At 36.3% G+C, this 24323-nt stretch overlaps 1 protein-coding gene and 1 long non-coding RNA gene across 5 annotated transcripts in view; one reads left to right on the top strand and one right to left on the bottom strand.

Annotated features, from left to right (window-relative positions):
- Positions 1-24323, bottom strand: part of LOC107684952 (collagen alpha-5(IV) chain-like) — a 56330-nt gene that overhangs the window by 24731 nt on the left and 7276 nt on the right. For 2 of the 4 annotated variants that reach the window (XM_016481345.1, XM_016481346.1), the window contains exons 2-19: positions 11128-11187; positions 10242-10331; positions 10067-10111; positions 9941-9985; positions 9590-9652; positions 9458-9511; positions 9320-9346; positions 9116-9196; positions 8131-8193; positions 7927-7962; positions 7798-7839; positions 7617-7709; positions 3014-3067; positions 2762-2818; positions 2614-2658; positions 2478-2531; positions 1336-1380; positions 1126-1219 (exon numbers count right to left, since the gene is read on the bottom strand). In XM_016481345.1, coding sequence (XP_016336831.1) covers positions 1126-1219; positions 1336-1380; positions 2478-2531; positions 2614-2658; positions 2762-2818; positions 3014-3067; positions 7617-7709; positions 7798-7839; positions 7927-7962; positions 8131-8193; positions 9116-9196; positions 9320-9346; positions 9458-9511; positions 9590-9652; positions 9941-9985; positions 10067-10111; positions 10242-10331; positions 11128-11187 — 1048 coding nt within the window. Of the gene's footprint in view, positions 1-1125; positions 1220-1335; positions 1381-2477; positions 2532-2613; positions 2659-2761; positions 2819-3013; positions 3068-7616; positions 7710-7797; positions 7840-7926; positions 7963-8130; positions 8194-9115; positions 9197-9319; positions 9512-9589; positions 9653-9940; positions 9986-10066; positions 10112-10241; positions 10332-11127; positions 11188-24323 lie in introns of all 4 variants that reach the window. The other 2 variants (XM_016481343.1, XM_016481344.1) reach the window with 1 other exon arrangement.
- On the top strand, positions 7568-9396 carry LOC107684953 (uncharacterized). The gene is made up of 4 exons (XR_001633909.1): positions 7568-7645; positions 7784-7846; positions 9106-9216; positions 9334-9396. It is a non-coding gene; the product is annotated as an uncharacterized LOC107684953 (long non-coding RNA).

Raw genomic sequence — 24323 nt, 5'->3', positions numbered from 1 at the left:
CCCATATACAAAAACAAAACAAGTGGGCTCCCCCAAAGTCCACGGTATAGTTCGAACACTGAGCCTGAGGCTTATTCATTTCACTTTTGGTGTGAAAAGGCTTTTATATTTGCCAAAAATAGTTATTTTAAAATCAAACAAGCAACCCCTGTCCAGATTTAAAAAGTAATGCAAAAGTAACATAACGCATTACTTTCCATAAAAAGTAACTAAGTAATGTAATTAGTTACTTTTTTATGGAGTAACGCAATATTGTAATGCATTACTTTTAAAAGTAATTTTCCCCAACACTGATATGCATGAGCAAAAATAATGAGAAGCATGAGTAATGTTTTATTCTTTTTGCAAAACTGAATAAACTAACTTAAGTGTGACCTTGAGTGGTGTCTAAAGCGGCTTTCGCACTCCGTAGTTCGAGGAACTAGCCAGCATGGTGGTTCCTAGAGAACCATTTTCCTCCTTGGGCAGTTTTCCTGATTACATTCGGCAGAAGTGGCTGACAGTGATGTCTTTATGCGTGGCATTTACAAATGTCAGCAACCCGTGAATGAAGGACACTGTGATCGGAGTAGGGCTGGGCGATATGGCCAAAAACATTATCAAGATAATTTAAAAAAAGTAAAAAAAAAAAACATTCAGTATAAATGCACACATAGCTTAGTCACAAAAACATACTATAATTATATTCCATTACTCCTATAATGAAATTCAATAGGCTATGAATATCCCACATTTCTGCCACAATACCAACTGTTAGTGTTACTACAATAAATCCATGGTAAATGATTGCGATTTGTAGACTGAAAAGTCCTCTGACTGTATCGTTGCACACAGTGTTTCTGCTGTTTGTCAGCACTGTTTCATCTGGCTTTAAACTAGTTTAAATCAGCGAGTCATTTGTGTTCTTCGCTGAACTCAAGTGCTTCACACTTGATCTCACAGCGCTGTTTAGTGCTTGTTTGGCGCAAAAATATTATATTGAACATTTATCGAACTCTTCATATCGTTTTATAAAGGAAAATTATATCACGATAATTATCGCTATATATTTATCGCCCATGCCACTGAACATTCCTAAAAGCAGGTACTTCCGCCAACAGTTCTGTGCGAAAGCCCCTTAAATACCTGGCAGTCCTCTGTCTCCTTTAGGGCCAGGGAATCCTGGCTCGCCACTGTCTCCTTTTGGTCCTATTCCACCTATGCCTGGGAACGGCCCATCCTATTGGGTGAAAAGGTTTTTATAAGTAAACTAATCAATGTTAAAATATGATAAATAATCATAAATATCAGGCATCTGTAAAATGGCAGAATAGAACAGAGAAATAGTCAACATACCCTGTATGATGGAGGTCCAGGAGGTCCTCGATCACCTTTCTCACCCTAAAGGCATTAAAGGTGACATATCATGAAAATCTGACTTTTCCAGGTTTTAAGTGCTATAATCAGGTCCCCGGTGCATCTACCAACCAGGGAAACGTGAAAAAGACTAACCCAGCAACTTTGTTTTGGTAAGCCTTTTTCTGCAAGTGTCTGAGAAAACGAGCACGTTTGATTTCGCTCCCTTGGTGACGTGGCAAAGGGATCTCATTATAATATTATCGCCCCTTAATCAGTAAGTTTACACCCACGGCGCCGTTATTGTGTTTTCGCAAGCGACAACTGTGTACTAGTTTTAATGCCATGGCGAAAGTTGAGCAAAACATGCTAACTGTTCTGTCTTTGGCTGCACAGACGAGCACAGAACACTATTTACAGTCCCAGCCTCAGAGGAGACAAGAGAGCAGTGGATTTATTGATTTATTTACCATATATTGCTGTTGCCACACAGATCTAAAATAAACATGCGATTTATTTCCCAGCTGTTTACCTTCACAGACATAACCCACTGTTTTTGTAACTCGTGTGTTTTTAATGTAAACTTGTGTGTGAATGAGAACTTAGTTTAGTACTCACATGCTGTGACAGCCGCTTTCTGTCCGTGTGCACTCAGAAAACCGTATATCAGAAGTTTAAACTCATATGGTTTAAAACGCCTGATTTCAGCGCGAGACACCAGAGACTTATATTACATATTGTAAAAAGGGGCATAATATGTCTCCTTTAGTAAAATAATATATATACGTATATGTGATTTCAAACCAGGGCATTTTCTCAGAGGAGGCAAGGGAGGCAGTGCCTCCTCAATACTTTTTGGACAAAAAATAGTATGACAATGAATGCTATATTATGATAATATCCATGTTCATTCACAATATGTATGCAAATCCACCAGACAAAAATGGGAACTAACGGAATAATTACAACATCTTAATTTAAATTCAATTCAAGTAACAAAATGACCTGTGTGTGAGCTGGTTTTTATGAATGCTCAGCTCAGTTACATTAAAGCTGCACATCTGTGCCTGTGATCATCATTAGACAAAGTTTACTATGGATCTAATGTTGCGATCACACTGAAATGAACGTTCAGTACTTACTCTTGCACCATCTCGCCCAGATAGACCAGGAGGACCTGATTCTCCTTTATCACCCTAAAAAAGAGATGTCACAACAGTATTAAAGAATATCATCTATGATATAAACCTTACTAAATATCTATTGTAGACAGCTTACTGGATATCCAGGGAGGCCTTGTTCACCATCTTTGCCAGGTTTTCCCTTATAAAATAAATATATCACCACATAAATGTCATAAAAAACCTGTCTTTTGTAATCTGTAAACATAACTGAGTAGTTGGGGTTTCAGTAGGCTTCAACTCACCCTCTTTCCAGACTCCCCAGGTTCTCCTTTCTCACCTTTCTGGTCCCCTTGTGGACCCTGTCAGACAAAGACATGACTGTTCATTACAAAATAAACAAAAACAAGAAAGAAAGCATAATCCACATCATATTTATATGTACATATAATGTAATCTATCAGATGAATACTATACTACTTTGAGAGGTCAAGATGCCAGTGTGTTTTTAATGAATGTAGAATGGATCAAAAGGAAACAAAAAGAAAAATACATACAGGGGGTCCAGGGGGACCTGGAAAACCAGGATTTCCAGGTTGGCCGCGATCACCCTATTAAAAAACAAACATAGCAAACCATTAATCAAAACATACATTCACAAAAGCATGATACACCTGCTATCATGCAATGTAACTCAGGAACGTTTTACTGTTTGTCATCGTGTATGACAAAAAAGTAATTGAGTCGAATATGACCAAAAACTGGATTTAGGCTGGGAGTAAAATAAATAAATAAATAAATAAAATAAAATAAAAATGTTAAATTAATAAGACTTTAAGTGCGAGATTTACTAACAGCTCCTGCCAGCACAACCCCTATTTTGACATAAAAAAAAACTACTGTCAGGGTTTACTAAAGACACACATTGAAAAATTAGAGATGACAAGGCATGGACATGGAGTTATTTTTGTGGCTAACCTTCAGTGTTGGGGAGTAACTAGTTACATGTAACGGTGTTACGTAATTTAATTACAAAATAAATATAACTAATCAGTTACAGTTACTAAGAAAAATGTGTAATTAAATTACAGTTACTTATGAAAATGTTAACGATTACAAAAGGGGTTACATTTGAATATTTACACACATCCACATACAGATTTAACTGATTTCTTTCCAAAATTGCACTGACTACTCTAAAATATGAGACATAAGGCCCTATGATTTCCGCGATGTGGAAAACATGGAGTGGTTCATAGAATCCAGTCATAAAAACGGAATTCCTATAATGCGGAATGTCACGGAATATGCCACATTTTGGATGAATAGATAAAAAGTAGGCCAGTAGGCCATACCCCCAAAATGCGATATGGACTAGTGCAGTGGTCACCAACGTGGTGCCCGTGAGCACCTGGTAGCCTGCATGGAGTCTCTGAGTCGCCCGCCAAGCACGTTCTATAAATAGCCTCGGGCGATAAATGATATCATATCGAGATTATGATAAAAATTTATGTTAATAATGATGATAAGCTCTGGAAATTTTTACTCAATATGGATTAATCTAACATCCTGTCAAACTGCATAATAATTGTACAATTTATGAACCTCAAAGCATATGTTTGTGTATTTTGTGTTACTCCATGATGTTTTATTTGAGGGCATTTGTAGTGTAGGTATAGGGCCCAAAAATATCCTCAAGCCCAGGGGCCCCCGCCCCCCTAAGTCCTGCCCTGGTGAATTTATGTTAATAATGATGATAAGCTCTGGACATTTTTACTCAGCATGGATTAATCACAACAGAAATAAATGTTACAGCAACCAGTCAGTGCATGTTGCTAATAAGTCTGCATGTTCTGTGTGTCTCTGAATGCGTGGAGTAGTTTCATCTGATACACAAACTCAAACACACACGACTCGCAGTGTTTTCAGTGTCTGCGTCTCAATATATGAGGACATGAACACATGCATATAAAATGCAAGATATCAAGATATATAAAAAATATATATATAAAAAAAACAAAAAAACAAAAACAAACACTAATACAGTCACATTACTATATGCAATAGCCTATATGAGACAGCCCATGGTCACTAGATTTTATACAGGTGTTACTATAACGATTTTGTAAATGATTATGATGATGATCATGATGATGATAAATGATGATCAGCAACCAAATATTGATAATGTGGAAGTTACTGCCTTTTGCCTTGGTGTGACTTCTCACGTTTTGCAGACAATGCAAAGGCAGAGTACATTAACTTCAAAATAGGGGTAAAAATCAAGTTTGAGCTCACAATTTTTTAATGTAGATAATTTTCATTACTAAAACATATAATTGTTAAATTTCCAATGTCCTACCTAATTAATATGGCTGGACAAGTAAAAAACTTTAAAGTAATTTTTCTCAGTTTCACACTCTAGCGAGTTAAGGTCTTTTGCCTTTGTATGTTCGACATTAAATATTTAGCTAACAACAGTCTGTTACCTAGCAACAGTGTATGTTAATGTTAGCTCAGTCAACGTAGGCTAACATTAACAGGTGTAGGCAAAAAATATGATTATCCTGACCTGAGCTAATTTACTGAATCAACCAACTCACATCTCCTTTCTTTCTTTTCATCCATGATGATATTAAAATCATCTGTTGCTGCTTCTGGCGTTTCATCGCTGACTGTGCTGCAACCGCGATACCTGCTCATTAGAACCTTCAGTGAGCTATTTTTAGAGTGTGCACGCGACGTTCCTCGACGCGGACGCGCGCATCTGTGTCCTGCTCGGTCCTGCTCCTCCGTGGCGATGACGGCGTGCGGTTAAAAAATCATAACAAACGAATTTGAAAGTGGGGGGGACACAAACATAATTTTGAAAAGTGTGGGGGGGGGGGACATGTCCCCCCTGTCCCCAGTGGAAATTACGCCCCTGTATATATATATATGTATATGTATTGGAGTATATCAAACAAGTAGCCTTGAGACTATTTTATCCCTTCAGGGAGCCCTCACTCACAAAAAGGTTGGAGACCCCTGGACTAGTGTCTGTGAATATTAAGCCGCAAAAAGACAATATATGAATCCTGCACGTTCTGTGTGTCTCGCAGTGTTTTCAGCCTCTGCTGCCTCAATATATGACTACAACAACACATAAATATAATCTCTAGAACTGCTCTGAGTCACTTCATGAGCATTTTACAATTTCTTTTTCGAGAAAACTATGGTCATATCATATATAAACAGACACCAATGTTTCAGGAGTCTAGTAAACAGAATAGCTATATGCAGCAAAATATGCTATAACCGTATTTGGGTGGATGTATATGCTTTTATTAATTTTTTTATTAATTTAAATTTTTTCCAAAACATTGTTAGATGCCAGTGTTTCCTGTAGTTATGCGAAGATTTGGTTTCAAAAACAGTATCAGTAAACTATGTCTTATTATTTTAAATCTGCATTGAACTTCAGATCAATCTCAAAGTAAAAGGCGGTACTTATATCGGCTTTTTGTGGTGGTTGTGTTATTATCATCTTGATCAGTGATGAAGGATTTTGAAAGTCTGACAGTAATCCGTGTTGAATACTACTGTAAGGTTAACCCTGCATGGTGTAAATGTTTGAAAATGATTAACAGTTTTAGAAATTTAGAAAAGAAATCAAAACGTAATCAACATCTAATTGCCAAATTTCCAGTGTCCTACCTATAATTAATTTGGCTGGACAAATAAAAAACTTTAAAGTAATTTTTCTCAGTTTCACACTCTAGCGAGTTAAGGTCTTTTGCCTTTGTAGGGCAGTATATATGTATATGTATTGGAGTATATCAAACAAGTAGCCCTTGAGACTATTTTATCCCTTCAGGGAGCCCTCACTCACAAAAAGGTTGGAGACCCCTGCTCTAACCATTAGGCCACGGCTGCCCAATGACTTGAATATACGTATTTTATGATTCTGAATTTAAATTTATTTTGAGCCCTCACTCACAAAAAGGTTGGAGACCCCTGGACTAGTGTCTGTGAATATTAAGCCGCAAAAAGACAATATATGAATCCTGCACGTTCTGTGTGTCTCGCAGTGTTTTCAGCCTCTGCTGCCTCAATATATGACTACAACAACACATAAATATAATCTCTAGAACTGCTCTGAGTCACTTCATGAGCATTTTACAATTTCTTTTTCGAGAAAACTATGGTCATATCATATATAAACAGACACCAATGTTTCAGGAGTCTAGTAAACAGAATAGCTATATGCAGCAAAATATGCTATAACCGTATTTGGGTGGATGTATATGCTTTTATTAATTTTTTTATTAATTTAAATTTTTTCCAAAACATTGTTAGATGCCAGTGTTTCCTGTAGTTATGCGAAGATTTGGTTTCAAAAACAGTATCAGTAAACTATGTCTTATTATTTTAAATCTGCATTGAACTTCAGATCAATCTCAAAGTAAAAGGCGGTACTTATATCGGCTTTTTGTGGTGGTTGTGTTATTATCATCTTGATCAGTGATGAAGGATTTTGAAAGTCTGACAGTAATCCGTGTTGAATACTACTGTAAGGTTAACCCTGCATGGTGTAAATGTTTGAAAATGATTAACAGTTTTAGAAATTTAGAAAAGAAATCAAAACGTAATCAAATGTAATCAGTTACATTACTTTAATAAAGTAATTGAAAAAGTTACACTACTATTACATTTTAAATAGGGTAACTTGTAATCTGTAACCTATTACATTTCCAAAGTAACCTTCCCAACACTGCTAACCTTATTGCATGTTCATTTGTAGGCGTCTCCCTTACAGACACAAAATGTATAGGTGGAGAGTATTTGAATGTATCATGCAAGTTTTGCACTAGTCAGTTTACTGGTATTTGTGCCATTATTTAACAGCCAAAAAAGCATGACTTAAGCCAATATGCACTTGTGTTATTAGTAGATTACATGCACCTGATTATCATCGCTAACTGGTAGATTGCATTGGTCATTAAGGGTGATTATGGAAATGCAAATGGACTGGCTACGTCTGTGTTCTTTCATTTGCGCAATGTCACCCTCAGAACTTTCCACTCACATCGCCGCTTTTATGGGATTGCGATCTCACGCTTATTTGCCCTGTTTAGTAAATCTGGTTCTAAAAGGTTTGAAGCAAGTAAATGATGTTACCTTTTCTCCTTGTTGAATGACTGTATCAGGTAAGCGTGATACTTCGCCAACCTGCCCTGGTGGCCCAGGAGGTCCTTGTAATCCACAGTCACCCTTCACACACAAAAATACACACATTAAAAACCCAACTGTTAATAAACCTGATGAACATGTTGTTTTTGTCACAGAACCAGCTGCATACCTTCTCTCCTTTGGGTCCTTGGAAGTTCAATCCCATGTTTCCCTTCAAGGTAAAGAGACACATTAGCACTTTGACAAAAAGTGAGATAAGAAAAACTTGACACTGTTCAGTTGCAGCATTCAAACTTACCTTTGGCCCTGGTGGACCAGGAGGGCCTGGACGCCCCTGAAAAACAATGGAATTTACAAATAAAATTAATTATAGTATTTGCAAAATTCTAAAACTGTATGAGCCACATTCACAGCCCTTCATCTGAAATATGCAAGGTGGAGTCTAATTCACAAAAGCTTACAGCTGCACAAATTAACAAAGAAAGTGCAATCAGTGTCTTACCTCATACCCTTGTGGACCAGAAGGACCAACAGGACCTGGAAGACCCGGGGGTCCAGGATCACCCTATATATCGTAACCAGAATGTTATGAACTAGAGTTATTTCATATTTATCGGCACTTCAAGAAATACACATATTTTCTGTTAAATTGCTGGTACAGTATAGAAGGCAGAAATAGTCACAACTTTGAGATATAAAGTTGCAATTACGAGAAACTTTTTAGGGTGGCTTTAACTTTAAAGGGGTCATCGGATGCAAATTTTCCACAAGTTGATATGATTCTTTAGGGTCTTAATGAAAAGTCTATAACATACTTTGGTTAAAATCTCTCAAATGAATTGAAGCGCATTCCCTTCAAAAACAAAAGTAATCCTCTGCGTCTTCAGCGGCTCAGATGTCAAGAGTAAATGACGACTGCTATGTTCCTTATTACATCCAACAACAAAACACCTCGGGTCTCTTAGGAGACATTCTTGTCTACCCCTGCTCCGGCGTCGAAACAATGGCGGACTGATGACAGCTCACTCAGGGCGGGTCTAAGGTAAGATGCCAGTGTCAATCAACAATCGTGGGAGGGGCCTGCCAGTGTGACGTCACACCGCCAAGAATCTGAGAACGGCTTGATTTGAAAAAGGGGTTATGATTTATCTGGATTTAAAAAAAAAAACACTGGGTGGATTTTTATCATTATAGGGTGGTTGTGTACACACACTGCCAACACACATTTCACTTAAAAAAAAAAAACATTTAGCATCTAATGATCCCTTTAAGGCGGCTTATATAGTAAAGAAATGAATCTTGTTATGATTACTTGTTTGAAAGGGTACACAGTGAAATCCACTATGAGCATATCCCCAGTTTGGGTCAAATTATGCTTTCATTTCAAAAGTGAGTGTTCATTTTACCCCAAACATTCATGGGAACATGAGTTTCACTGTTATTTGGAAAAATCTGGTTCTGTTGCTAATTGATTTAGAAATGCTCACCCTGGAGCCTGGTAAACCATTAATGCCAGGATCCCCATTTTCTGAAGGCCGATTAATTTCTATGACATCCCCAGGCTCCCCCTACAGAAAAAAAAGAAAAGGTATTTATAAACATAATTTCACTCGTATCCTAATATGTATTGAAGAAAGTTTGCCACTGCAATGCAGAACATAACCATGTGCATTACGGAATGAAATAATTGCCTTTTGTCCTATAGAACCTAGTGGACCCTGTGGAGCCAAGAAAATATGAATTATTTTGAGAATAATGACTTCAAATATTTCTGTGAGTGCATGACAGTATGCTTGCAATTTTGAAATGTGACATAAAGCAACACTTACTGGTGAACCCACTAAACCTGGAAGACCTGGACTTCCTGTGAATCCTCTTTCACCCTTTTAAAGAAAAAAAGTTAATGTTTGTTTGCTCTTTTTAAAGTTTTACTTGAGATTCTTGTTTGTAGTGTTTCATACTTTGGTTCCGTTACAGCCTGGAACTCCTTTGGGGCCTGGGGGGCCATCCTGTCCTGGGAGACCCTGTCAGTCAAAACAGCACATACATGCTTATAACTATTACTATTACTATTGAACAACATGTTATTCTATATTGTCAATGAGCAATGAGTTTTCTGCAAATTATGTCTGATGGAGGCATAATTTGATGATATGATCCAAGCCAAGGTGCACATATTACACTAACTGACAGTGAACTCCATTGTCAACAATATTCAATGTGGATTTTATCAATCAGTTCTTGCAGGCATAATGATGTAATCTGCTTAAGAAATGTCCTCTAAAAAGTTTGTCTCTTATTGATTCACTCACTGGGATTCCTGGTGTTCCTGGGAAGCCTGGTAATCCAGGAGGTCCCTGCAAAAACAGAAACGGTCAGCATTTGTTGATAACTGTGGATCCATTATGAGCCAGAAGCTGTTACGGAGAAACTCTCACTCTTATTCCTTTAGGCCCACTCGGTCCTGTAGGTCCATCATCACCCTGTGAGAGAAACAAAGTCCAGTTTTAATAGAAGCAATAATATAGCTGATCAATAACAGACTCGGGTTGATCAGTAATTATATATACAAATATATGAATATCACAGTGGACTGATGTCCTGACCACTGACCTTCTCTCCACGAGGTCCGATCGGCCCTTCTGGTCCTGGGAAACCTGGAACACCTGATTGGCCCGTTAAACCCGGAATCCCTCGCTCACCCTGTCATTATAGTTAGGAAAATGTTTAAAGAAAGTCATAAAAGAGACCAAAGGAGACACAGCATCATAGAGAGCCATTATCATTATGAATGTACACAGAAGATCACATAATTCAGAAAAAAACAATAAAACAAAGTAATGTAAACATTTCATGTGATCCTATTAGACTAGCGTCTCAGATAAGATTTCAAAACCACAAACATCTAAGCATACAGCATACATTACCCAGTGCAGCACTTCTGGTAGCACAAGTAAAAATGAAAAGAGTCAGGCTTTTTTTGTTGAGTTCATGTTCACGTCTTTTGAACTTTAAACGAATATGGTTTGGCCTAGTGAAAGGGCAAGAATAGCCACGCAACGGATGCATTAAATACATTCATATTAGCCTACAGACATCAGTCTACAGGTGCGTTCCATTCGACCGTAAGTGCCCTACAAAGTGGATTTCACAGGCAATTCCAATCTGAAGGGAGCAAACAGTAAACGGCATAGGGAATAATGGAACACCAATTCATCAATACATACATATGCATATTAAAGTATAGCAATTTATATTATACTTATCTAAAGAAGTGTATTCTGTTATCATTCCTCAAACTCCTCTAATAAGTGCAACTCAAGTTTCATCTGTGTTTGATGATGTTGCAGGGTGTTCGGAATGAAGGCATTTTGTTGGGTGAAGTGAATTTCAACAGATATCCCGTTCTCTGGAGCACTGAACACTGCACAGGGACCCTGTCGACTGGAACGCAGCTTATGTACAGTATGTGGCTGTTTGTTTGTGGATAAACACTCACCTTCTGTCCTTTCACCCCACTGCAGTCACACTTTGGTCCAGTCCCACAACCATGACACGCCTGAAAACACAAAGCACAATTTATTTCTAAGCACACTGAACAGATTTTGGAGATAAAAAAAAGTTTGGAATAATTACGATTTTTTTAATGTTGTTAAAAAGACGTTTGTTATGTTCACCAAGGCTACATTTATTTCATCAAACACTCTTTTCAAAAGGCACACCTTTGTACCTAAGGAGTCCATATTGGTACCTTAAAGATACATATAAGTACCTAAAGTGTACATATTAGTACCTAAAAGGTACAAAAGTGTACCTTTTGAAAAGGTACCGCCCCAGTGACAGCTTTTGTACCTTTTTTTGCTGAGAGTGAAAACACAGTGAAAACAATCATATTTTTAAATACTACTGCAATTTAAAAGAACTACTTTCTATTTTAAAATGTAATTGATTTCTGTGATGGCAAAACTGATTTTCAGCAGCCATTTCTCCAGTCTTCAGTGTTATATGATCCTTCAGAAATCATTCTGATTGAAAAAATACATATTATTATTATCTATGTTGAAAACACTTTGCTTAATATTATTGCTTAATTTCAATAATTTTATTCAGCAAGAATACATTAAATTGATCAAAAGTAACAGTAAAGATAGTTTTGTTACAAATGATTTTTATTTCAAATAAATGCTGTTCTATTGAACCTTCTATTCAAATAATGAATAACATTTTCAACAAAAATATTAAGCAGCAAAAACTGAAACTCAAAATTGACAATATCGCTAACAACTATTACTGACTAATATTGACTATATTAACAACTATTGCTAACAGTCTAAATAATAACATTATGATTAATATAAAATACAAGTAGTTATTAGAAATAATAATAGGCAATAATAATTGATGATAATTAACTACCAAATGATTTCTGAAAAATCATGTGACACTGAAGACTGGAGTAATAGCTGCTGAAAATCGGTAGTGTATGGCAGTGGTTCCCAACCCTGGTCCTGGAGGCACCCCAACACTGCACATTTTGCATTTCTCCTTTCTCTGACACACCAATTTCAGGTCTTGGAGTCTCTACTAATGAGCTGATGACCTGAATCAGGTGTGTTTGATTAAGGAGACATGCAAAACATGCAGTGTTGGGGTGCCTCCAGGACCAGGGTTGGGAACCACTGGTGTATGGTATGCACACAAAATGATTGTAAACCATAAAACCACCTTCAGTCAATGTCATGAATGAAGTCTAAGCACAAGAGCATTTTTACAGTTAGTTTAAATGAAGTTTCACCACTCATCATCATCAGGGGAACAGTGAAGTCATTAATCCTGACAGTCCTTATTCACCTGAAATGTTTACAAAGAATATCTGCATGACATACTGACTAGTGGTGTGGACATAGAATTACACAGAATAGCTTTTATTACGCTACTGCTATAACCGGAGTCTTCATCTCTTGTGAGTGAACAAGACATGAAAACATTTATTAAAAGTACTATTCGTTTATGTTTTTTTATGAGGGAAAAATCACTGGCTGAACAATTACCATAAAAAGTTAAACAAATGTACAGAGGATCTAGCCTATTACAAAGTGAAAACCCTGGCAAATGAATGCAAACTATGTCAACAGCGTAATACACACTGTTGAGTCAGAATAAATGATAATTAAATGACAGCAAATAAATGGACTGTACAGTCACAATAGATTGTAATTGCTTTCTCTTTGTGCTATAAAAGGCCCATGTTTTTTTTGATACAAACACTAGATGGCGCTATTTTCTTTCTGAAATTACTACTACCTCTTAAAACAAGATCACAAAGATCTCAAGTAGACAAGAGCTGTATTTATGTCAGATTTTGGAAAAATAATAAAAAAAAATTTTTCTTGCGCAGCATATTAGAATAACTTCTGAGGAAACATGTGACACTGAAGACTAATATGAATAATAATATGAATATTCAGCTTTGCCATCACAGGACTAAACTACATTTTAAAATAGGCCTATATTCATACAGAAAGTTTTCTTTTTATTATTTCACAATATTGGCGTTTTACTGTATTTTTGAATAAATAAATGCAGCCTTTTCAAAAAACTAATTCTTACCAACCTCTTTTTATCTTTTGAACAGTAATGTACAATTTGAGACAGACTTCACATCTTGTGTACTTCTATGTTTCCCTTCTATGTTTTTTGAGACAGAAACAATATTTTACAGTCTATGTTGAAAATGATTATTATTGCAAAATGAGATCACTGCTCTGAGAAGTACAACTATCTGTCTATAATTGTGGTTTCGTTTTGTGAGCTTGCGTGAGGCTTTTGGAAGACAGTTCTTCAATATGAGAGAAGTGATTCTGAAAACATCCAAAACAACTCTAGCATAGTGCATAGTGAACTACACTAGTGAAAGCCACACAGAAAATGTGTGCATACTTGTTTAAGTGCACATATGAAACAGAACATCAGTCCTGAAGGTCATACGCATGCAAACAGTTTTATAGCTTGTCTCCAGAATCTCAAGGTCTAAACAGACAAGCTTGTAATTTTTCTTAAGGTCAGCACAGTCATATACTGTCAAAAGTTAACTTTTCATTACATCAAAACAACTGACATGACAATGTATTGATCAGGTGTCAGTAACACAGGAACAAGGCCCTTAACAGTGCATGCATACTAAACTACAACACTGAAGTGTGACATTAAACACAAAGCTGCATTATCTGAAACAAGCACCCAGCTGAATATTTACACTGAATACTGCTGAAACAAAGTAAGCATACAAACAATGATATATAATGCTAGTAGGACAGAACTGGGCAGATTTCATTAAATCAAATGAGACCTCAATATTTAAGATCAAGGCATCCTTGAATCACAATAGAAACAATACAAATCCCTGACAAATAAAAGGCCTTATAAAAAGATTCCTCTTTTTGCAGATTATCTCATGATGACCTGCAGAAAAGCAGACAAAAACACATCCTGACAAGCACACCTGCTTGATTCAGCACCATTATGCTATTGAAAAAGACAAGCACAAAGAGTCCTGGAAAATAAAGGAAAAGATGAGCTGTGAGCACTGAATGTTCAATGCACTTTCTTAAAGGTAGATGACTATACTGTATGTTATGTGTAAACTACCCTTAAGATTTTGGATTAAATGTATATGAATGTTTGTGGAAAAGTGTATATAAAATGCTGTTTAAATTAGTTTTTGATATAGCATGTCACATCAAAGGACATGCAAACTTACTGTAAGCATTTCATGTCAAAAACCTAAATGTGCGAATTAACAAATACTGTACTTCCACAAAATGAATTCAAAAAATGATGTATTGATGCATTCAACAACATGCCAAAACCCATTAATTGTTTTATATGAAATGAAATACTCCTATACTCCTAGCATAAACCTTTATGCATTTTTACAATTAAAAAATATTTTTTAAAGAGAGATTTTGTCACACACACACACACACACAAAAGAAAAACCTTAGCATAATTCAGTAATTCTCACTACTATGCACAAAACAAGTTCAAAAGTTTATACACTACAGTTCAAAAGTTTGGGGTTGAAAGAAGTTTCTTAAAATATAGTTAAAATATTAATACTGTGAAATATTATTACAAGTGAAAATTATTGTTTTCTATTTTAATATATTTTTAAATTGTAATTTATTCCTGAATTTTCAGCAGCCATTACTCTAGTCTTCAGTGTCACACGGTCCAAGAAACATTGCATATTATTACCTATGCTTAATATTTCTTAATATTACAGTTGTTTTTGATCAGCTTAATGCATCCTTGCTGAAAAGTATTCATTTATTTAAAAAAAATATACTGACCCTAAACTATTGAATGGTAGTGCATCAAACATGAGCCAACAATAGTTGCTAGTAAGTGTGGAAAAGTAGAGGAAAGGTTTTTTTGGTAATAGATTTTAATGGTGGTGTTGACAAATGTTTTTGGCTGTCTAGACTCTAGAGGGCAGTTTAGATCTACAGAAAGATCAGATACAGACAAGTTATGCTCTCCGAGTCTATGGACAGATGGGGAGATGAACAGGGCCACTCTGTGGAGAACATTAAGTAGTGCAACAATTCATCCACATCCTACTCAAACAAAGTAGTTTCGCTTTCACAACGAAACACAGCGTCACACACGGCGGCCTTGAGTGAGCAGAGGCCGGGGGATAAAGTGAGGAACGGAGGTAGGCGTGGTTGACTCTTAACTTTTATAAAGAATATCTCTTTGGATTTGAGACTTTAGTCTTTGCAACTTTACAGATCTTCTTTATGCACCAAGAGCTTGTAACACTCCAAAGAGAAAGGAAAAATTGTAATCGCATCATATGACCCCTTTAAAAGTGACAGTCATTTACACAATAATTTACATTGTTACAAAAAATACTATTTCAAAAAATTATTTTGAACTTACTATTTATCCTGAAACAAATGCATCACAGTTTCCACAAAAAATATTAAGCAGCACAACTGTTTTTAACATTGATAAAAATAAGAAATGTTTTGAGCACCAAATTAAATAATTAGGGGGAGGAAGATGGCATCGTAGAGCGGACACGCATTTTGGCGAGCTCCCGTGACATTAGTTCAAATATTCGGTTTAATATATATTTTCACTCAGTGAAATCATTCTGCTTGGTTGGAGGGTTACTGTGCCATGTCTTTAGATCAATATTTTTTAAAAGGATCTGACAGAATGCCCAAAGCTAAGAAGATTGCGCTGAAAAGTTCTACTATCAGCGGCGTCGAGCAGGATGTTAATATGGGCGAGGCGAGCGTGAATAGTCGTGAGGAGGAAAGCTTTGCTCAAGCTTTGGACAAATTAACCGAAAACACGAAGGTAATAGATGAGAAAGTGAATACTGTCCTATCCGCGATAAACGATCAGACAGTTCAGTTCCAGGCCTTGGTCAAGCGAGTGGGCGAGGCGGAGGAGCGGATCGCCGGTGTGGAAAATTCGACCGAATGCCTGCAAGCTACGGTGGCTGATCTTCAAAAAAAAGTGAGCGAAATGTCAGCGCATATCGACGATCTGGAGAATTGCGGGCGCAGGTGTAATTTGCATCTACTCGGTTTGTCAGAGGGAACCGAAGGCAGTGATCCGGTGCGTTTCTTTGAAAAGTGGCTGCCCGATTACTTGAAGATTACATGAAAGCAGGGTGGATCAAGCTTGATCGTGCTCATCGCTCTTTGGCACCTTTGCCAGGACCTGCACAACATGGAGAATCGCGGGCGCAGGTGTAATTTGCGTCTACTCGGGGTGCCAGAGGGAACCGAAGGCAGTAATCCGGTGCGTTTCTTTGAAAAGTGGCTGCCCGATTACTTGAAGATTACAACGAAAGCAGGGCGGATCAAGCTTGATCGTGCTCATCGCTCTTTGGCACCTTTGCCAGGACCTGCGCAACGACCTAGACCTGTCATCATAAAGTTCCATAACTTTACGGACAAGCAGCGAGTGTCGAACGCAGCTCGTCATGTTGGCACGGATTCCGAGAGGAGCGCTGACGCAGGACCGAGGATTTCATTCTTCAACGATTATTCTGCAATGGTGATAAAGAAATGCAAAGCTTTCGACGATGTCAAAAAAGGACTGCAGAAGATGAAGATCGAATATGCCCTGCTGTATCCTGCAACTCTATGGCTGACCATCAACGTGACTGCGTTCATTGACAGCCTGGGCTAGCGTGACAAACTTTCGCGGGTAGTTATGTGGTACATGAACAAAATAATTCACTGAGTGAAGAAGTTGCATCATGTTGCTTGGAGCTTGGTGGGGTTTGTGTTTACCCTATGTTAAAGGTTGTGAGTGGTGTTTGGGGGGGTAGGCAGTTGCCTACAGAAGAAAAGAGTAAGAATAGTCCTTCCTGCATGTTTGGCAGGTTTGTTCCCTTGTATAGTTTTCTGTGTTTTATTGGTATTTTATTTTATTTTTGTTCAAAGCTCAGATTTCTGAAGGGTACACTTACAGGAATATATTTTGTGATTATCTGTATTATGTATCCACTGATTGTCTGTACAGTTTTTAATGTCTAGAGTGCTTAGGATTTGTACTTGGAATATTCGAGGTATCCATAATCCTGTAAAACGAAGAAAGATACTTACTTTTTTGAAAAAAGGAAATATCGAAATTGCTCTTTTACAAGAGACTCATTTGAGTGACGTAGAACATTTCAAATTACAACAGGGTGTTTTTGGGCAGACATATTTTTCATCTTTTACATCTAGAAGTAGAGGTGTTGCTATTCTCATTAAACGTAATTTACCATTCAAAGTTTTAAACTGTATTAAAGATAGGGACGGTCGCTATGTTATTATTGAAGGTGTGTGGCAAGGTAAAACTATTCTCATACTAAATATGTATTATCCTCCAGCTCTTCCATCTGACTTTGTTACTAAAGTGTTTTTGGACATGATTGCCAGGCCAGCAGATATAACTATTGTTGGGGGAGATTTTAATTTTGTAATGAATCCTCTTGTAGATAGGTACCCACATAGCTCTGCATCTCTAACTGCTCAGGCGAGATCTCTTCAGAATATTTGTAAAGATCTTGGTTTTGTAGATGTCTGGAGAACTCTTCACCCTGCTGATAAGGAATATACATTTTTTTCTACTTTCTATCATTGTCAGTAAAGATTAGATTACATTTTTATGCCGAAAACAGATTTGCATTTAGTACTATCTTGTAATATAGAAAGTATTTTACTGTCAGATCATGCCAGTGTCACTATGGAGCTTCAATTTGGGAATACGGTGGACTATTCTATACAGTGGAGACTTAATATTGCAACCCTTAGAGAATGTAAATCTTTTTTATCTATTAATTCTTTATCCACAGATAATCCATCTTTATTATGGGAAACCTGTAAAGTTTATGCAAGAGGGCTAATTATTTCATATACTTCCTCCAAAAAACGTCAAAGAATGGCGAATCAAAGGGCCTTGGAAGCTCAGTTATTGGTTAAAGAAAAACTGTATAATAGATCTCCTTCAGCAGATTTACTGAAAGAATTACAAGCAGTTAGAGCAGCTCTAGATTGTCTTCTCACTGTGGATGCAGAGAAGAAAATACGATACTCAAAACAAACATTTTATGAGCACGGAGACAAGCCTGGGAAATTTCTAGCATATATTGCCAAACAACGTGCAGCATCCCAGTATATTGCTACAATTGTTGATTCAGATGATAATATTTTCCATGATAATAAGAATATTAATAATTCATTTAGGGATTTTTATAGAAATCTATATTCTTCTGAGAAAACAAGTGACCATCTCAAACAAATGGTTGACTTTTTTTCTGAGATTAATCTTCCAACAATTTCAGTTACACAAAAAGAATTTCTCAATGGCCCTATTACTTGACAGGAGGTTATTAATGCTATTAATGCTCTAAACAATGGTAAATCACCAGGGTCAGATAGGTTTTGCAGAGAGTTCTTTAAGGAGTTTCAAGAGCTGCTAGCAGACCCATTGCTTAATATGTTTAATTATTCGTTTGTGGTTACCAAAGACCCTTGGAGAAGCGTATATCTCGCTTATATTAAAGAAAGGTAAAAATCCTGACATATGTTCTTCTTACAGGCCAATTGCATTACTGAATGTTGACCCGGAAATTGCTTTCTAAAATTTTAGCAATGCGCCTTGAAAAAAATTCTGCCTACGATAATTGGGACTGATCAAACAAGATTTATACAAGGTAGAAATTAATCTGATAATATTAGACGCCTTTTAAATGTTATTTACACCTTTAAAGTGAAATCCATAGATGGGCTAGTACTGTCTTTGGATGCGGAGAAGGCGTTTGATCGGATTGAATGGTATCTTTTTTTTTGTTTTGGATAAATTTGGCCTAGGTAAAAATTTTGTGCAGTGGAACAGAGTGCTGTATACAGACCCATGTTCTGCTATATTGACGAATGGCTTTACATCAGATTATTTTCCTATGCATAGAGGCACTAGGCAGGGTTGCCCCCTGTCGCTGCTTTTATTTGCGATGGCTATAGAGCCTCTAGCTGAAGCAATCAGATCTGCAACATCTATTTCAGGTTTACAGATAGGACATATACATCATAAGATTGCACTGTATGCTGATGATGTATTGCTTTTTTTATCTGAGCCTGAGAAGTCAGTTCCCGCTCTAATTGAGTTGATTGACTGGTTCAGTACCTTTTCTGGTTATAAAGTTAATTTAACTAAATCTGAAGCTATGCCTTTAGGTACTCTTATTTCTAAACCTAACATTGTGCCCTGTTTTCCTTTTAAGTGGTCACCTCTAGGTTTCATCTATTTGGGTATTTCTATCTCTACATCTTTGAAGCTGATGTATGAATCTAATTTTGTTCCTTTATTTGAGAAAATAGGATTTAGAACGTTGGAATTCCTTGCCAGTGTCTTTGCTGGGTCGGATAGCACTCGTAAAGATGATTGTGTTACCCAAATTGTTATATCCTATTCGAATGGTTTTGTTTCTTTTGGGTGATGCCTTGTTATTTTTGTATTACAGTGAAAATTCAATAAAAATAATTATATATATATATATATATATATATATATATATAAAAACAATTAAATAATTAAATTAAACTACATTATTATATTATAATACATAACAGCTATTTAAATGAATAATCAAGTAGGATTATTCCAGAAACATATACTAATTATTATTAATAATATTAATATTAACTGCTGTAGTATTATTATTATTGGTTTTATTATTATTATTAGACAATAAAAATAAAACAAAAAGTGAGAATCTGTCATATCAGTTACTTAACAGGTATTGGTATCTCACCAAGAAAGAACCCCATATCTTATATAACATTGCACGCAAATGGCACACAATGACAGATAATAATGTTTCTGAATCAGATCGGCTATAGGATTCATCACAAAAGAGTGCTTAAATGGTGAAATCAGGTCAGTGATGCATGGTTGCCGCAATGTGCGTACCTTCTGTGGTGGACTAGATTTAAAACAGTACACGCACAAGTGCTCCTGATAAGGAGGATAAAGACATCTCCCACACACACTAACAGAGAGACCGTGGGACGGTAAGTTTGGGTTTGGGATCTCACACAGGTTCTCAGATAGCAGGGGAGGCTTTTGAGCCATTACTCCTACACCTAATCTGGGATGTATCAAACAAATAAAGTTTGGTTACTGAATTCAAAATGAGAAGGTTTGACATTAATAAGCGTCAATGCAGTGTTTGTGTCTAAAACACATTTTGCTGAAATCGTACATTAGCAATGCCTGACTTTCTATGAATTGCTGGACATTTGTGTCCACATGACTGACTGAACAGATAAAGCTCATCAAATTCCCAAAACACACAAGTTTCCCAAGAGAAAGAGAAATTGGCAGTAAAATGTCTGAGAAGGCACAATATTTACAATCTAATCTCTACTTGTTTAAAACTCAACTATGTCAACATGTTCAGGTGCACCGAATGCAATTGTAATGTAACGTAACAAACAGCATTCTCTCTAAATATTTGCAGATCAGCATTGAACAGTTTATGCACCTTTCACCGCTAGAGGACACAAAGAGGGTTGCTGTATATAACTGCAATGGTCAATAGTTATAGACTGCTATATAGCCTAAGTAACTCCTCTTTTGGAATCAGCTTTCATTTGTAATATCAGAGTAACAGTGAAAAGCAAAACTAAAATTACAGTGACGTTCGCAGAGCGGGGATCACAGCATAGACGTGGACTGGCACTCCAATGATTGTAAGACAAGTTCTCACCTGAACTATAATCTGGAGATCTAATTCTATCCCTAACAGAGCGTGTTCAAACCTGCATGCCATATCCAGCTTGCATATGAATCTAAAACTGCAGGGCTCAAATTAATTAAGCCTTGAAGCACTTTTGTCATACAGCAGTTTGTTTAAGCACTGCAATAGCTGTAGCTTTTGGCAAACCTTTTTATTTAAAAGATGATATTATACATTACGTATAATACTGTGTTCAAATTTTGTTTTGATGTTTTTTTTTTCTCTCCCATTGACAAAGTCTTAAAAAAATCCTGTGTTGTCACAAGGCAAGAGGAGGATAGATAGATAAAATGCCACAGATGCCAGAGCATTGTTGGAAAAGCATTGCAATGCCAAGGAAAACAAGATAACATTTCGCAGTAAATTTGTATATTTATTTAAAAAATGAATGACTTACTTGCAAATATCCACATTCATAAAATAAATAATTAAAAAAAATGCAGCTTCATAATTTCCATTAAATTAAAATTTAGAAGACAAATTGAATTTCTTTCTTTCTTCTTCTTTTTTTGCTAATCTAAACAGCTATGTTTTTTTTGAGATCTAAAGCATCATCTGATTTACTGTTTACTGGAAACAGAGCAAACATTAGCCGCTCTTCACATGCACATCCACACACTGAAACACGGCTGCTCAGAGTTACACAGGGGAGCCACTACTGCCTCCATCCACCACTAATAGCAGAAGCAGATGGGAGTGAAAAAGAGGCAAAGAAAATGGGGAGCTGACAATCACCCAAAAGTTGAAAAGCAAGGGTGTGTATGACATAAAAAGTAAATGTGTTTGCTGTTTAGGGAAGGGGCATATGACTCTAGCTCTCTAAAGCTGTAAAACTGATACATGTTGAAACAAGATCTACACTCTTAACCCGAATTAGTTGACTTTACTAGGAAATTGCGTGGAAACCCGTTGCACTAAACAATTTTAGGTTTTACACAGGGTGAAACTAAACAGGTTAAGTTGTATTAACATAGAACATTTAGTGGGTGTAGCAGACAAATCAAGTTGGCATTAGTAATCTTTACTAAAAAGCATTAGTTCACATTATGAATTTTTTTGAGGATATGTTTTATAAAATAACTATTAAGTTGAACAAAAAATATTAATATTAACAAATGATTTTAAGTAGTGATAATTGTTATAAGTAATGTCTTATAATTTTAAAATGATACTACTTAAATTGTAAAATTATTTTAATTACTTTTAAAGAAATAAATAACAACAACATTTCAATGTTTTTTTTTTTTATTGTTCACAAAAAGTTGTACTTAACTTTTCAACCAAAAGACAAGTAACATTTTTTGCATAAGAAAACATTTTTGCTTGTTAACAATTGTAAATTGTTTAGAGGAACATGAACACACAGTATTCAACAATATGCTATATCCATGTGAATGACTAGAATTGCATTAAAACTGGATAAGCATTAAAACCTGAGGCAAGCCTCTAAAAGTTTAAGCTTGAGTGATGAATGCTTTAGTAACACTTCATCAAAAGGGTTAGTTCATCCAAAAATGAACATTTTGTCATTTACTTATTTACCCTCATGTCATTCCAAAACCATAAGACTTGTGTCTATTTTATAAAAAGAAATGAAGATATTTATATATATATATTAAAAAAAAAATACTAAGTTATCTTTCCCTCCATTCAAAGTCACATAAAGCCCATTTATCTTTTCAAAAGACTTGAAAAGATAAATGAACCTTTAAATTGAGGTTATATGGACTTTTAAAATATGGACAGAAAGTCGCAGGTTTCATTAAAAATACCTTAAATTGTGTTCTGAAGATAAGTTAGCCACAAGAACGTGCAAATGCATGGACTCGTGCTGATATGAACCGACAGAAATAAAACTTATGCCAACAGTTTAGCTACAACACACGTTGTAGCTAAACTGTGAACATACAGAGAAACACTGGTTAGCGTTATAAACGGTGACCCGACAGAAAAAGCTAATTTATGATACTGTTATACCTTAACTGTGAACCGACAGGGGGAAAAAATTGCGTTGACCGACACATTAACACTACGTTAACATTTTAGAGTTCAACATCGGTCCGGATTTTTGGGTTATAATTTTTTTCAGAAATATATCAACAGATATAAACTTCTTTACACACTCACCATGTCACGTTGCTTTAAAAAAATCCACGGTAGACGTGCACCAGCAGCCTGAAGACACTCATCAGCCAGCGCTCTGCTCACGTCAAGACCTGACGCAATCAAGGCCCCTCCCCTCCCTTACAAAAACGTAACGCACTGAGTTGTCTCTTCTTAACATGATCATTACACTCAATTTTTTCTTCTGATTAGTGCAAACAGCTAATTTTATTTAGTAATGACACCATTTTCTAAAGAACAATAAAGAATAAGTAATGACCACTTAAAATGTTTTATTAACACAAAATCCGGGTTTAGAGTGTATTGTCGCTCATTGTTGAAAAAGACATTGAAGAAACATGCACAGTACACACATCTCTATCTGACAAAAGCTATATAATTACAACCTTGTTTTAAAGCAGACTAGACACAGCTAGACACTAGCATATTACAATGTCTGTCTCGCACAGACTGTCTCACTCCCATCTCAATGGCCTGGATTAAATGCTTTTTCACTTTTATAATAACACTGGAGCTAATTTAGATAGATTTCCATAGTGTGTCAGAGGAATGGATGGCTCACTCCTTAAGGTCTTTGATTACATTGAAGGTCAACTTTAGTGTGATTACAAGTTTAGACTTGATACTGTAATTCCAATGCAGTGTGTAAAATACGAATAAAAACCCATGACAACCTATACTTACAGTTTTACTCAGTGGCTTTGGTGCAATTCTCAGATCAGAAATTAAATTCTCAAAACTACTTGTTCAACCTCCACATCATCTAGTCACTATCATAAAAGCAGTTTCTCATTAATTTGAACAAGTTGCAATTGCTTTGGTATATTCATGCAAATGATTATGTATACATTTGTGAAGAGAATGTAGATCAACCAATTATAAACCAGTTCTCTGAAGTAGCTCAAAGGTGCATCTCATGAACCTTCAATTGGAAAGCATATATAGACAGAGAACAACAAAAGAGTTACAAATTCTGACAATGGATGAACATCTAGGAAATGATCAGGATCAACAGCTGAGAGGAAGAAGAGGAGTAAGAATGCATGGTGGAAGGTAGGCTTGCCGTGATAGACGGTGTTGACGGTGATACCGGTGTTAAGCCGCAGCACCGGTTACGTCACTTGCCCACCGCGGCACCGATCCCCACCGTCATTTTTATTTTTTATAGTAATACAAATAATTTAGTTCAGTAAACGAACAGACACTACAATTAAAAACTGAACGCGGCTGCTCAATGCAGCGTGCCGAACGACAGTCGC

The sequence above is a fragment of the Sinocyclocheilus anshuiensis genome, unplaced genomic scaffold (assembly GCF_001515605.1).
Source record: "Sinocyclocheilus anshuiensis isolate Anshui unplaced genomic scaffold, SAMN03320099.WGS_v1.1 scaffold49, whole genome shotgun sequence".
In the NCBI taxonomy this organism is placed as follows: Eukaryota; Metazoa; Chordata; class Actinopteri; order Cypriniformes; family Cyprinidae; genus Sinocyclocheilus; species Sinocyclocheilus anshuiensis.
This window is presented reverse-complemented; position numbering and strand designations above follow the sequence as displayed.